This window comes from Lynx canadensis, chromosome A1 (genome assembly GCF_007474595.2).
Source record: "Lynx canadensis isolate LIC74 chromosome A1, mLynCan4.pri.v2, whole genome shotgun sequence".
Lineage (NCBI taxonomy): Eukaryota > Metazoa > Chordata > Mammalia > Carnivora > Felidae > Lynx > Lynx canadensis.
The window spans coordinates 232,837,472-232,853,583 of NC_044303.2; the positions used below are offsets into that span (position 1 = coordinate 232,837,472).

General features: G+C 44.1%; 1 protein-coding gene across 1 annotated transcript in view; it reads left to right on the top strand.

The window, feature by feature from the left end:
• SEMA5A (semaphorin 5A) overlaps positions 1-16,112 on the top strand; it is a 477,201-nt gene that overhangs the window by 165,006 nt on the left and 296,083 nt on the right. Inside the window, exon 3 of the mRNA XM_030332665.1 lies at positions 3,115-3,310. Within this exon, the coding sequence (XP_030188525.1) occupies positions 3,190-3,310 (121 nt within the window). The 5' untranslated portion in view covers positions 3,115-3,189. The remainder of the gene's footprint in view (positions 1-3,114; positions 3,311-16,112) is intronic.

Here is a 16,112-nt window from a genome sequence, read left to right on the forward strand (position 1 = left end):
TAAACCTACAATTTCTTCTCTACTACCACTTACCCGAAAAGAAGCCATATTTGGCTGTCTTCTTGACCTTGGACTTCTCTCTTAACTTTGATCTTTCAGTGCTTAGTGATTTCATTGATTTTTTTTTTTTTTTTTGGTACCTGGCCTTCGAGGTGGCCATGTATGTTCTCTCCCATTTTTGCTGCATCCATTCCTAAAGCTGATGAATGGTCTTTACGACTCAGCCATCAAAAAGAATGAAATCTTGCCATTTGCAATGATGTGGATAGAGCTAGAGTGTACTCTGTGAAGTGAAATAAGTCAGTCAAAGAAAGACAAATATCACATGCCTTCACTCATATGTGGAACATAAGGAACAAAACAGATGAACATAAGGGAAGGGGGGTAATAGAAGAGAGGAAACAAACTATAAGAAACTCTTAATGATAGAGAACAAACTGAGAATCAATGGAGGGAGATGGGTGGGGAGTGGGCTAAATGGGTGATGGGTACTAAGGAGGGCACATATTGTGATGAGCACTGGGTGTTCTTTGTAAGTGATGAATTCCTAATTCTACTCCTGGGACTATTATTACACTGTATGTTAACTACCTAGAATTTAAATAAAAACTTGAAGAAAAAATAAAGCTAACGGTCTTTGCTCTGCCTCCTCAGGTTACAGTTGACCAAGCCCCTTTTAAAATGTGTAATTTCTATACGCCAGTCTAACTGGACTTCCATGTGGCCCTGTGCCCTCAGTACTCCATCTTTATTTTCCTTCTTGTATCTTTGTGGGGTCACTTGTTAAATTACCGATTCTCAGCAGACAGTTCTCTGTAGCCTTTTCTTTTCCTTCCATGCTTTCCCCTGGTGAATTTTAGCCATTCCCATAATGTCAGTCAGAGAAAGCATTCCATACATTGTATGCTATCTCTGAATCCCTGTTTTGCTTTCTGAGCACCCGACCTGGATTTTCAGCCATCTTCTCCATTGCCTGAAATATTCTCTCAGCATCCTATACCCAACACATACAAAACTAAATGATCGTATTCTCATCTGAACAAAGTCAGTTCTCTAGTGATTATTATTGAAATGAGGGGCATTGCCACTCTGAGGGGTGCCTGTATTCTCTATCTTGAGTCTATTTGTGTCTCTTTGCTTTCTTTTCCCTCAAGTGTAGCAGATTAGAACATCCGCCATTTTGTTATATTCTGTACTTTGGGGGTTAGGAATTTGGGTGGGGCTCAGTTGGGTGATTCTTTTGCTCTTGTGATACTGAAGTTACTCAGTTTCAGCTGTACTCACATATCAGGTGGGGATGGCTGGGAAGCTGGCCTCAGTGGGAAATGTCACTAGGAGTCCCTATAAGTGGTCTCTGTAATCTGGCTGTCTCCCGGTAGATGGGCTTCTGATCTGTTTTCTTAGTACCCCAGAGAAGGTGTTCTAAGAGAGAGGAAGTGGAAATTGCCAGTCTCTTCGGGTCTGGGCTTGGAAATGAGCATGCCATCACTTCAGTTAAATTTGTGAACAAAACAGTCACGGAGCCGATCCAGATTCAAGAGAACGGGCATAAACCTAGCTTTCATGGGAGGAAGGTTGGAGGGGCCATGGCCATGTTTAATTTGCCATACTTCCCTTACCCATCACACTGAGTGTTTGCTCACCACGCAAAGTCACAGCTTCATTTATTTCTCTTCCGAATAGTTGCCATAGTTTCAAATGAACTTCTCTACCTCCATGGTCTTCTTTATCCAGTTTACTGCATACACTATTGTAAGAACAATGTTTTAAGTATTTCTTGTGCTGTTATCTCGTGGTAGCTTGTTGAGTAAAAATAGAGACCTCAGACCTTGGTATAGTGTGCCTTCCAAATCTTAACTCAACCTCCTTCTGTCTAAACTGCTTCCCACTAGTCTCCTTTAGATCTCCCAGGGTCTGGCTCAATTACAGGAAACCATTCCCCAAACTGTTATTACCTCCTCCTTCCTCTTGCCCCTCGAGGGCACCCCTGCACCCCTGTTCCCTTGGCATGGAATGCACTTCCAGAAACCTGCATGGGTTGAAATCCTCCATATCCTTTAGTATTAAGCTCAAACACAAACTCTTCATGGGATCCACCCTTGGGTCCTCTAAATAGCAGTGGCATTCCCTCCAAGGTCCCATGGCACCCCTGCTCCTTTCGACGGTTTTCTAACAGCTTAGCTTACAGTTATTTTTGCAAGCCTATCTTGTTTTAAAGCTTATTAATCTTTAAAATCATGCCTATTCTTTAAAGTCTCGTAGCTGCCAGTGTAGCAGTTGCATTTCACCCAGTAGGTGCTCACTATGGATTTTTTTATTTGATTCACGCTTGATTTCCGGCCAGAAACTCTGCAGGCAGGCCGTGTATAAATTTCAAAGGATAAATTCACCAAATATGGGCAGTTTGTAAGAGTTGGGTGGCAAAATATTAGTCGGGTTGTTGGTAAAAGACAGTGGTCGTGGCCTTATGAAACAAGGGCTTTGGATGTCAAAAAGGAAAAGGTAGAGTTCCTTAGCGTTTCCCCGCATAGATCCCTGCTAGCGCGAGGGGATGAGGAAGGGCAAAACCTTCAGCGATCACAAACATTAAGCTGCATTTAAAAAAAAAAAATTTTTTTTTATGCTTATTTATTTTTGAGAGAGACAGAGACAGGATGCCAGGGGGTTAAGGGCAGAGAGAGAGGGAGACACAGAATCTGAAGCAGGCTCCAGGCTCTGAGCTGTCAGCACAGAGCTCGAACTCATGAGCTGAAAAGGGCAGTTTGTCCAAGCACTCGAAGGCTCTCCCCCTTTTTTAAAAATTCTTTTTAATTTTATTTATTTTGAGAGAGAGCCAGCAAGAGTGGGGAAGGATCAGAGAGAGAGGGAGAGAGAGAGAATCCCAAGCAGGCTCCAAACACTGTCAGTGTGGAGCCCGACGTGGGGCTTGATCCCATGAACCGTGAGATCATTACCTGAACTGAAATCAAGAGTCCACCGCTTAACAGACTGAGCCACACAGGTGCCCTGAAGTCTCTCCTTTTTTAAAAGTAGTGATGAGGCTTTCCTATAAGACCCCTGCACCAGAAAACCCGAAATCACGTTCATCGGATTGTTCTCTTTTGTGTGTTTTAGGCACTTCCCCCACATGACAGGAGGACGAACTTCTGGTTAGGAGACAACTACCTGGAGCCCACGCCTCTGCCCACCATGAAGGGGACCTGTGTCATTGCATGGCTGTTCTCAAGCCTGGGGTGGTGGAGACTCGCCCAGCCAGAAACGGACGCATCTCAGTGCCAGCGAGCGGAACACCCGGTCATTTCCTATAAAGGTGAGGGACAGGCACGCTCGGACTGCAAGGGCACCCCTTAAATGCACATCCCGTGTTCAGTGATCGGGAATAGCAGCGGGTCTTGCTCTGTCGCTCCGTGACTCTTGTTCCAGACATTGTTTAAAATACGAACGAAAATACAAAATCTCCCACTGCAGGAATTTCCTGTCCCAAAACTGATCACTACTATCTCTTTCAGGAAGAATTCAGCATTGGAGTTATCACGGCCATGGTTGAGGCCACCTTTTCTTAACGGTGCTGTGAGCCTCCTAGGCATTTAAACCAGGGGATAAAAATGTGATCTGAAGCAAAGAATTCTTCGCTTCAGCATTTCCCTACAAAACCTTAGTCTTAACACAAAACTTACACCGTGGTCTCTATCTGGCATTGCATGGCAGACAGAATTGATTTCATGTCTCAAGTATCTCCATGGGTCTGTAGGATTAATTAATTAGTGTGTAAATTCAGTCATTTGTTCTTTTATTTATCAAAATTTATTTAAGGCTCTCTATACTCTGGGCACTCTAAACAGTCAGGATGAAAAGTAGGTTAGTGTTTGTCCCTGTCCTCAAGGAACTTCCAATTGTATTATGAAGCCAACTATAATTAATGAGACATTGTATTTTAATAATTCATGCAATAAATAGTTTTATGTTTGTTATGTTTTAAACTTTATATCATGAAAAAATGTCAAATATATGCAAAAATAGAAAGAATAGTCTAAGGAATACTAACCCAACATTTATTTTTATTTATTAAAAAAATGTTTTTAATGTTTATTCATTTTTGAGAGACAGAGAGAGAGAGAGACAGAGTATGAGTGGGAGAGGGACAAAGAGAGAGGGAGACATAGAATCCGAAGTAAGCTTCAGTCTCCGAGCTGTCAGCACACCGCCCACCATGGGGCTCAAACTCACGGACCGCAAGATCATGACCTAAGCTGAAGTCATACGCTTATCTGACTGAGCTACCCAGGTGCCCCGTAACCCAACATTTATTAATTCCGGGCCCACCATTTTTCTCCCAATCCCCACACATGTTCTACCTCACACCCGCCAAATTATTTTGAAGCAAATCCAAGAAGTCGTATAATTGTATCTATAATATTTTAGTTCTTAACTGTCAAACAAAGGGAATTCTCAGCACCATTATCACTTCTGAGAAAAAAGAAATGCAAAAAAACCTCAATTCCATAAAGTCATCTGATATCCAGTGAGTATCGTGAGATCCAGATCCCTGATGGTCTCATGAATGCTGATGCATTTTTTTGTTAACAGTTGGATTGACTCAGGGTTTAAGTGGAGTCGATCCATAGCGATTGGTTGGTATGGCTCTTAAGACTCTTCTAATTGTGCACTGTTTTGCTGTGGTGGTTTTGTTTCCCGTGCAAATTAATTACAAAAGAAATCGGAGCTCTTTATCCTGCAGAGTTTCCCACAGTCTGGATTTGGCCAAGTGCATCCCATTGGTGTTGAAATGTTCTTCTGTCCCGAATATTTGTGTAAATTCAGAGTAGGATCCAGAGGCGGCTTAGATTCAGGGTCGACTCTTTCTGTCTCTCCCGTGTCACGGATGCTGCGGTGTCCTTCTCTTGGGAGGCAGGTAATGTGAAATTAGTAGTCACTGATGATCACGGCCTAAATCTACCAATTCGTTCATGGGTGTGAAGCTGGGATTTCCTAATTTTACGATTCTTTCTTCATTTAACAGCAAGAATACTTCTGTATAAAGTAACTTTCCCTTATCAACTACTTGAATATCCTGAGGACACACTCATATAGGAAAGGCAGAATTAATGTTTTTTTTCCTTTCCTTTCCTAGTTTTGTTTTTGTTTTTTTGTTTTTGTTTTTGTTTTTAAAGCCTAGTTAGTTGGTTCCCTCATTTTATCTAAAGGGGACAAATATGTTTACTTTTTTTTTTTTTCTTATTTTGGTTATTAGAATCATTGTTAATACATGGATTTTAACATTTGAAATATTTCAAGCAATTGTAGTTTTTATGCTTATGGGTGGTGAAATCATCTCATTTGAAGCCCATGGAAACCTCTTAAAGTTGGCTCCTGAGCTCCTCTGACACAACCCAAGGTCACTTTTGAAAGCAACCCAAGGTTGCTGACTCTGGGACAAGGAGATGTTGCTTCACCCCCTCTGCCATTTCCTTCTGTAGACCTGTGCACCGGCCATTTTGGGCTCCTTTAAGCATGGCCGTCCCTAGCGTTAGGTCTTTCCTATGTACAGAGCTAAGGAAAACTTTTTGAGAACGCACCGTAATTTCCTCTGGATACCTCCAGCCCATCTGCAGGACTAGAGGGCTTTTTTCTGAACCCCTTCTACCTTATGTCTGTGTCTTTCGCTCCCATGCACGGAATCCCGAGTCTCTGCAGCCCACGTGATTGTTCCCTTGCCTCTTCCTGAAACACACACTGCATGCTTTCAGAGCAACTTTCAAGCAGCGCTAGTCGTGTCTGACTACTGAAAATGCTGTGAGATTATCCGCCTCTCTTCTTGTAGTTCTCGGGCTACAGGTTTCATTGGGAAATTAAAGCAATGTGGCTACTTGGAGATCACTTGAAATAATTTCCTCTTGCATGGTTGTGTTCCCAACTCAACACCCAGTTGATGTCCTGTGTTTAATTTCTCTTTTGAGTTTTGGAAATTTTAAGAATTTACATTATTAGGTAGTATTTCAAAGTTTCATTAATGAGGCAGTGAATATTTAGAGAAACTGGCTTCACTTGTGTTTTCTCCGCCCTGTTCCCTCTCTCTGCATTTAGCTCACCTTTTACTTTATGGTCCACGCTTCTGTTCTCTGCCTAGCATTTTTTGACATAGCAGTATATCCTGGGGTCCCTTCCTTAGTCGTGCACTTTATGTCTTTTATTTTCACAGGCACATACCTGTCCACTGTGTGATGAACCATAGTGTATTCAACAACTCCCTATTGAGAGATGTGTAGGTTATTTTCTGTCCTTTGTGGTCGTGGATGGTGTTACAATGAGTAACGCCTCCTGCTAACATCTCTTAATCCCGTGCAAGGGTATCATTGGAAGAGATTCCTAGCATTGACATTGCTAGGTTAAAGGGTGAATGCACCTGTGTTTTTGCTAGATATTGCCCAACTCCCTTTCATGAATATCACGCCATATTGTGTTCTCATTGCCCTGGATACGAGGATCTATTTCCCACCAGCCTTTCCAGTGGAGCGCACTGTCAGGCTTTGGGATTAGGACTAATCCCATAGTTCGTAAGTGACATCTCGACCTAATTTTAATTTCTGTGCAAAATTTTTTAACTTGGAGCAAATATTCAATAAACATTTAACAGGTGCCTGTTACGAGGCATTGTCTGTGCTATATATTGAGGATATAGAGCAAAAAATACAGTTCCCTTCAAGGGTTGAGAATATCCTGTAAGAGTATAAAGCAAAAGGAACATTGCATTATAATCTGTTAAGGGTCTTAATGGGTATCTTTGGTGGGTGCTGTGGGAGCCCAGGAGAGGGGCATCTGAACCAGATAGCCTGGGCTTTGGGAGAGTGCTTAAAGATTTCCGGGTTGAGTCAACAGCAGAGCTGAGTCCCAGATGATTGTTAGAAGGTGTTTATGAATCTGATGAATGGAGAGGTGTCTCAGGAAGAGGAAAACAGCAGGTGCAGAAGCCTTCAAGTGAGGAAGGGAAACCTAGCGGGTCCTGGCCGGCGTTCTGTACAGGAAGCCATGAAATCTTAGTTGAGGTTATGGAGAGGAGGTGGAGGGAGATGAGGCTAGTAGTTGGAGGGTTTCCATATTGTCGGGCATCTGAAGGCCCTTTAAGAAATTCCCCTTATCTGGATCAGCTCCCTGTTCAGGATGGCAAAACGCGGCAGGGAGAGCCCATCCTGAGGCTGCGGCCGTGATCAGAGGGAGCGGTCATGAGGACGTAAGCTCAGGGAGTGGTAGCAGAAATGTAGAGAATTAGGTGAATTCCAGGGGCACCTGGGTGGCTCAGTTGGTTAAGCATCCGACTGTGGCTCAGGTCACGATCTCGTGGTTCATGAGTTCGAGCCCTGCGTCGGGCTTTGTGCTGACAGCTCAGAGCCTGGAGCCTGCTTCACATTCTGTGTCTCCCTCTCTCTCTGCCTCTACCCCACTTGTGCTTTGTCTCTCTGTGCCTCTCCAGAATAAATAAAACATTAAAAGAAGAATTAGGTGAATTCTAGAAATGTGAACAATGTGTTGATGATTTAATGGATGTGGGACAGGAAGGAGAAGGAGGTACTGAGTATGATTTACAAGTTCTTGGCTGTTGATTCCATATGTAACGAAGAACAGGAATTTAAAATGATGATTTTATTTTTATTTGTTTATGTATTTATTTATTTACTTATTTAGGGTTTATGTATTTGGAGGGAGGGAGGGAGAGAGAGAGAGAGAGAGTGAGCGGTGGGGGGGGGGGTGCAGAGAGAGAGAGAGGGAGTGGATCCCAAGCATGCTCCACGCTATCAGCACAGAGCCTGAAGCAGGGCTCAAACCCACGAACCATGAGATCATGACCTGAGCCAGAGTCCGACACTTAACCGACTGAGCCACCCCGGTGCCCCTAAAATGATGATTTTAGATTGAGAAAACTGAGTTCCTACTGCCGTCAAATGGGTTGTCTAGTTGAGAGCAGGGCATTAATGGATCCAAGAAAGGAGAGCTTTTCAAGTGGGAGGAGGCCATCCGAGTGTCTGATGATGAAGAGTTCAAGGCAGATGTGGGCCAGAGGGCAGAGTGACGAAGTCCTCCTTGTCTGCCCAGAACCTTCCTGGGTGTAGCACTGAAAGTATGATCTATGTCTCGGCTTCCCAGGGCTCCTGTAACAAAATACCACAAGCCGGGTCGCTTCAAACAACAGAAATACCTTCTCTTACAGTTCTGGAGGCTAGAAGTAAAAAATCCTAAGGTGTCAGTAGGCCATGCTTTCTCTGAGGGCTCTAGGCAAGCATCCTTCTTTGCCTCTTCTCAACTTCTGGGAGTTGTCCACGATCCTTGGTGTTCCTAGGCCTGTGGACGCATCACTCGAGTCTCTGAGTCTCTACCCCCGTGGCCTTCTCTTCATGGGGCTCTGTCATTTCGCCTCCTGCTCTTTTTACCAAGACACTAGTCACATTGGATTTAGGGCTTACCCTCACCCAGCATGATCTCATCTTTATAAGTTATACCTGAAAAGACCCTATGTCCAAATAAGGTCACGTTCGCAGGTACTAAGGTTAGGACTTCCACGTACCTTTTTGGGGAGCGCAATCCAACCTGTAATAAATGGCATTTATCAGAGCAGTTTCAGGACCGTGCTGGGGGAGTAGACTAAATGGTGATGGGCAGAGAAACAAATGTGAGGTGAAGAAGTAGATATGAAAGGAGACAGTTATTGACTCAGCCGCCAGGGACGTGAGAGCAGGGGACAGCTTTTAAGAGAGCATTGCTTAATCATCCTTAAGTGCTGATGGGGAAAAGCCAGGTGAAGGAAGAGGCTGAAGAGAGAGGGGGAGAGAACTGATTGGACAGAGTCCCCAGGGCCGTGGGAGGAGATAGGATACTGGGCACAGGTGGGGGATTAGCTTACAGGAAGCCGACCCTACCTCTAGCGAGTCTGGAGGGAGGGAGTCTAGGGCACCCAGGATGCAGGAAAGTCGGGGGGTGGAGGGGAGGGGGTGTCTGAGGACGTCCATCTCGGCTGAGAAGGAGTGAGCAGGCCATGTGCCAAGAGCATGGGAGCTTCAGGAAGGAAGTGCTTCTCTGAAGAAGGGGCAACACTGTTGGCCAAAACATACACCAGAGATTCCCTGGGGGATGTGAGGAGCCCCGCTAGTCCTTGAAATGGCTCATGTTACAGCCTAGCAGGTGGCCACTGCTGGGCTCCATGAACACTCTTGTGTAAGGTGTGACTCTGCTAGAACATTTACGATACCGCAGAAATACATGAAGGACTGGATGATGCGGACTTTGGAAATCTTGATTTCTGTGTACACTTAAAATTTCATGATTTAATGTTCTTCTACATCGGAGGCGCTCTGCACAAGAGGCTCCTCATGAAGTAGACCAGATGCTACAGTAACATCTTAAATACGACTAAGCAAGTTTTATTGAAGCCTTGATTCGATTTACCTGGGTAGGCAGAAGATGCTGGCAGGATCTCGTTTTTCCCCATCCTAGGTGAAATATTTGCCACCATGGGCTTCCCTTGTCTAGCAGAGTTCATTGCTCAACACGCTCTAACAGCTTGCTGTGTTTGCAAGGTTACTCCCTTGACTGCATGTTCTGGAATATTTATCCTTGATTGTTCAGGGGCTGCTAAAACACTCTGACCCCTCGCAGACACACCATTTACACTTATGTCCTTGTCATTTGCTTAAATGTCTGTTCCAATAAAGAGGGAAAAAATAGTGACCCTTCAAGACAGCATGTTTCTCAGCATGCTTACTGAGCCTCATAACCATCTCTGAAATGAGTTTTAAATGTTTAATGTCCACTTAAGGCAATAGTGCCATATTCTGCCTTTGTTTGTTTATTGATTAAAGTTTACCCAGCACGCTTGCTATTTAGAGTGTGCTCCATTTATAGGAATTGGTTTATGGGGAACGATTTCACAGTATGCACAGAGGAAGACCACCAGTGGGGCGAGTCATGCCGCACTTAGGCTTTCTTTGCCTTGGAGCCTTAATATCATGACTAATCTGGAAGCCTATCTTCAGTGCCTTAGCTGGTAGTGCTCAGTGTTCGTGATTACTAAGATTCTTCCTGCCTGCCGAATCAGGCAAGGCATTGTTAATTCCACTCTCGGGCCCCTCAGATCTTCATCTCTGACTCCTTGGTGTTCCCGTTGAGTGTCCTCCTACTTACGGATTCACCGATTGGCTGGAGATTTGTTTTGGAACTTACGAAAGCGTTGTATGAATGCTTGATACTGGATTAGCAATGTTTGGCCCCAGGTCTTTGGAAGGGCATCTGAGGAAATCGAAATGGGGGTTCCAGCTTTGGCCAACCCCGGGACAGGACTGGGTGTGGCGTTGGCCTTTGAGTTCAAACAACTGTCTTTATCTCCACATGTAGTCTTAGGTGATTGAAGGGACCATGATTGAAAGGGTACAACACAGGATTTTGAACTTGGGTTCTATTCTCATACCACAGAATGAATCCTTTTCACCTATCCTGTGTTGTTCTTTTGAATCGTATAAATGCATGTCATTGAATTTGTGTGTGTGTTAGAAGCATTGACTTGTTGCTGGCAATAAAAATATAAGACGTGCTTTGTAACTGTCTTCTTCTTCATGTTTAACGTACTGAGAATCCCGGCCACTTCCTACCTCTGAGAGGCTGTCTTTCTACCAGTCTGTAAGGTGGCCATGTACACATTTCCTGTTGCCCCATTAGCCGCCATTCCTGCCTGTCGTCCTGCCAGTTACTTCCCTCTCCCTGGCTTCCTCACATTTCCTGAGACCTCTGCATTGCTTGGCGTGCCACATGCTCCCTTGGGGCTGGGGATGGCATAACCTGGGCAGCCTCAGTTACCCTCCAAGGCACAAGGATGGGGATGCCAGAAGGGAGCCAAGGGATCGTTTATGTGCCATGGCTCCGTGTATCCTATGGCCCCAAGCACATCCCATGACTCCGTACATGTCCCCTCTCTCCTCCTTGTCCCACGGTGCTCCATTTTTTCCCCGGGTTTTGACATTCTGGGGTCTAAACCCTGGACAGTCATGTGGTTGTTACGGCCCTGGCTGGATTGCACCTCTTCTCTAGGACTTAGGACCCTCATCACCACCAGAAGGGCTATAGTGGATGATTTCTGTTTCCCAGAAGATTTTAGAGATTTCAGAGTCTTTGAGTATATAAATCTTGATTGAAGCCACCTCTAGTATTTCTCCCTGTTCATCTAGTCTCAGATCTGCCATTTGACCTTTATAAATCATCAGTGTGTGTGATTGTATGACAGTGGCCTACTTTCTCCGAGGAAGAATTAGGAGAATTCATTTTCATGAAAAATAGGTTGTGTGAAATTCATTTTAATATTTCCTTTTAATATTTTCATATGAATATCTGATTAAAGCTTAGGTACAGCTAGTCTCTGCTAACTGTTGAAATCTGCCTCGAATTCAATCCTCTTTGTAAAATGTAAAATTTACATAAGCCAAGTGTGATTCTTTTTGGTTTCCAAACAGGATATGAGTGATCCCCCTGTGAGTTTATTTGGGGAGGAAAAGCGTTGTTACGGATCCTTAAACGTTCTTTGTTCCATAAATAATTTGACTTTTGTTCTCATGCGTGTGACTGAATGTTTCATCTAATGTACTGTCACAATCACACGGGCAAAATATTCCAACCTATTTGCAAGTGAAACAGCAGTGGTACAGGCGCATTGCTTGTTTTGTGCATTGAAAGCTGCATTTGGGAATCCAGTTTTTATTTGAAACTCTGTTGCCGGTTGTGCCATCTGAAAGATGGAATATTTAAAAAATACACAACTTGCCAACTCTCTAATGTAGGTATATCACCATCGTTCATGAGCGCACATACGTGTTAGAAGAAAACGCTGCGTAAAACCACTATGCGTCACTCAGTGGGTGAACTTGTTCCAATGCCTACATCGTACTTTTATGTCATTATTCAGCTTTGACTGACGAGACTGGAGATGGTCCCTGTTGTATGTATTATTTTTAAAAAGAATGATTAGACTCTGATGCAAATGATTTATTGAGTTTTCAGAATTGCTAATAACTTCCATATTATTTTTGTGTTCTAGGGCCACTAATGAAATAATCTATAAAACGGAACATTTATATTGTATCTCAAGATCAGATTTCTAGCTTTTGGATTGATTTGTCTAGGTGGGGAAATAGTTTTTTATTATTTTAAAGCTTCGGATGGAATACTCTATAAGTGGAGTAGGTCAATGTGATAGCATTAAAACTGGGAATACGATTTTGTAAAGGCATAGTCAGGATTCTGACTGATCATAGTCAAGCAGTCATTTTATTTGGCCTCAAATGGTATGCTACTGTATTTTATTGATCTGTAAGCATATTCTAGTCTTTTTAAGCATCAAATGGACAATTCATGTGTTCTCACACTGAAGGTAGATAAAAATCTTATCATTTTATTTTATTTTATTAAAATTTTTTTTTTCGATGTTTATTTTTGAGACAGAAAGAGACAGAGACAGAGCATGAGCAGGGGAGGGGCAGAGAGAGAGGGAGACATAGAATCTGAAGCAGGCTCCGGGCTCCAAGCTGTCAGCACAGAGCCCGAGGCGGGACTTGAACTCATGAACCGGGAGATCATGACCTGAGCCGAAGTCAGACGCTCAACTGACTGAGCCACCCAGGCGCCTCTATTTTATTTTATTTTATTTTATTTTATTTTATTTTATTTTATTTTATTTTATTTTATTTTATTTTATTTTATTTTTTAATGTTTATTTCTGAGAGGGGTGGAGAGGGGCAGACACATGAGCTTGAACTCATGAACCATGAGATCGTGACCTGAGCTGAAATCAAGAGTCTGATGCTGAATGGACTGAGCCACCCAGGTGCCCCAAAATCTTATCCTTATTTTAAGTGTGAAGGAGGAGTTGAAGAGTAAATGTGGAGTGAATACAGTTTGGATTAGGTGGAAGTTTTCTTGGATTGGTTCTCCTGTCTTACTCTGACATCAAGGCCAGGTCAGCAACCATGGTCACACTGGAGAGACGAAGCATTAGGCCTACGCCAGCAGACAGCAGTGCTGAATTTTTCTGTTGCCCACATGACAAGGAAAAGACAACATCCAGGTTTCTAAATTTAGTTTGTTTACTCATTTAAAACATCACATTAACCTTCTATTTCCTGGAGCTTTCTTCGTGTTGAATAAAGAAGGTCCATGAATAGACCCTAGCTTTAGGAAGAGTTATTCCTTCATTTCTCCTTTCCTTTCCCATCCCCGACCTGTGATTCAGGGGTGGACTCAGCCTCGTCACATGTGTTGCACCAGGCAGGACTCAGTCTCCCTCACAATCAAGAGCGTAGCGACGTTGTGTGCGTGTCGAAATGAAGACACTCCTCTAATCTGTGCAGCAAAGTTGTGGTAAAGCTGTTTGATCATCGCCCCCTTGAAGGCACCTCTGGTTGCACGTCAGAAGGACCACAAACCCTATTAAGTAAAATCAATGAGGTGGGACCCCGACGCCAGGCTGGCAGTGGGTGCTCATGGTAGCTCCCAGACTAACCATCGATGATTGTCATTCTCCTTTGTATTTTTGATTTTTCTGCCCCTCAGTTCCCTGGCGTTAGCACACAGAGCGTTTTCGCTTCTGTTTGTTTGAAGATAAAAGCGGGGGTCCAGCCCGTCAATAATTTAATCCGTATTTACTGACTACCTCTTATGGGCTGGTTTCAGTCATGGGGGTTACCCCAAGAAACACAACAGGTAGGAATCTTGGTGGGCACTGAGTTTACATTTTCTTAGGGGAGACAGACAGGAATAAGATGATAGAACGTGGAGTGAGTTACGTAATGATAAGGGCTGAGGAAAAATAGCAGGGAGTGAGCTAAATATGGGAGGGGTCTTGCCATTTCATCAAGGTAACCGGGTGTGCCTGACGGTCACCTGTCATCTCTCAGATACACCCTTGACCCCTTTATATTCTGCTCTGTGTGACTGGTCAGGGAGTCAGAAACCTCTCTCGGGCTCCCATGCCAGCTGGGCTTCTGTTGGGATGTGTGAATGGGAGGCTGGAGAGCAACGGGGAAGGTCACGTTCATGCCCCCAGCAGCCGAATGCAGCGGAGGGGTCAGGTGAGTCCACCCTGGTAGCAGGAAGTGCTTTTTGGCAATTTCCACTTGAGTCAGAGCTGCTGGATAAGGATGCAGCAGCAGATACAGGCTTATGGGCTCCGGCCCAACTCCTTAGAGCTGCTCATCTCTGTGGGTCCCGTGTTCTTCCCTTTTGGCTTTCCCAGGGCCTGATCCTTCATCCTTGGGCTTTTTCAGGTCTCTCACTATCTTTTCTTAAAATCATTTTTAAATTTATTGTTTTAGAGAGAGAGAGTTGGGGAGAGGGCAGAGGGAGAGAGAGTGAGAATCGTAAGCAGACGCCAGGCTCAGCTCAGAGCCTGATGCGGGGCTTGATCCTGTGATCTTGGGATCATGACTGAGCCGAAATCAAGAGTCAGATACTCAACTGACTGAACCACTGAACCAGATTCCCAGGTCTCACGTTATCTTTATACTAATTCGCCTGTGTTGAATTTTCTATATTTGAGCTACCTAGAGTGGTTTCTGTTTTCCTGGAAGGATTATGATGCATATGAAAAAAGGCACTGAGTCTAGGCTTAAAGGAGGTGAGGGGCAAACCATGGGGATAACTGAGGAAAGAGTGTTCTAAGTAGAGACAAGAACAAGTGCAAAGGCCCTGAAGTGGGATCGTGCTCGGCAGGTTTGAGTAACAGCAGGGAGGCTAGAATGACCCATGGAGTGAATCTTGGAGGAGAGTAATGGAGGTGAGGTCAGAAGGATAACAGGGACCAGATCCTGTAGGGCCTTTGTTTCGAGTAAGATGGGAAGCCACCGGGAGATTTGTTGTAGAGGATTGGTGCGATCTAACAGGGCTTCGAAGAATCATGCTGGCTGCCACTGGAGGTGGATGGGTGGGATGTAGGATTGGGAGACCGGTTTCGGGGCTGGTGAATAATCTAGGCTGGAGGTCATGGTGGCTTGGACAAGGGTGGTCGCAGCAGACACAAGGAGCAGTGGTTGTGTTCTGGATACAGCTTGTTTTGGAAGTCAAGTCCAAGTATTTCCTTTCAGATTGTGTACGTGCTGTTAAGAGAAAGTGAAAGGCAGGAGGGACTCTAAGCATTTTGACTTGAGCAACTGAAAGGGTGGAAGAATGAGGGAGATGAGAAAAAGTATAAGACAGTCACCTTTGGAAGTAGTAATGCAGCTCAGTTTGGGGCACGCTAAGTTTGAGATGCTTCTTTGGCATTCAGGTGGAAATGTCAAATAGTTGCGTCCACAGGTCTGGGGTCCTGGGGAGCAGTCTTGACTGGAGGTAGGCATTTGGGAGTTATTAACATATAGATATCATTTAAATCTGTAAGTCTGGCTGAGGTCTCTAAGGGAAAGAGTATACATAGAAAAGAACAGGTGTAATGGGTGAGCCGTGGAGTAATTCAGTACACAGAGTTTGGAGAGATGAGACAACAAATAGGATGGAGAAGGAACATTCAGAAATGCCCTAGGAGTCAAGTGAACATAAAGTTCCTTTCACAGTGGCCTAGCAGGCTAAAAACTAGAGATTTGGCTCTGAAGGTCAGAAAGCAGGAAGCCAATATTAACATTGTCAGGAGGGGAGTCCTCAGGTGCCGAAGGGCCCTAGAATCTCTAAGCCTAGACTGGGGTCTACCTAAGCAGAACTACTTGTCAGATGGATATCTGGCAGATACTCTAGATGACTGTGGGGCAAGCCACATAATTTGAATATGAATATCCCTTGAATAATGGCCAAAGAAAGAATTGCCCTAGTGACATTTAAGAGACGGTATTGTGTGAGGTTGCTACATATAAAAGGAGAAATCTCAGAAGTCAGTCTGGCCCTCTTAGTTGAGGTCAGTATTAGCCAGCTGTTGAGTAGAAAGAACAGTATCGTCAGGAGACCGGATTTTGGGTTTGTGTCCTGTAACTTAGTAATGGTATGATTTTGGGTAAGTTAGTAATTCTGTGCCTCCATTAGCACTTGAAAATATGGGGGTGATAATGCTACCTTTGTAGGATTATTGAGCAGGGGAAATGAGAGTTTGTGTGTGTGTT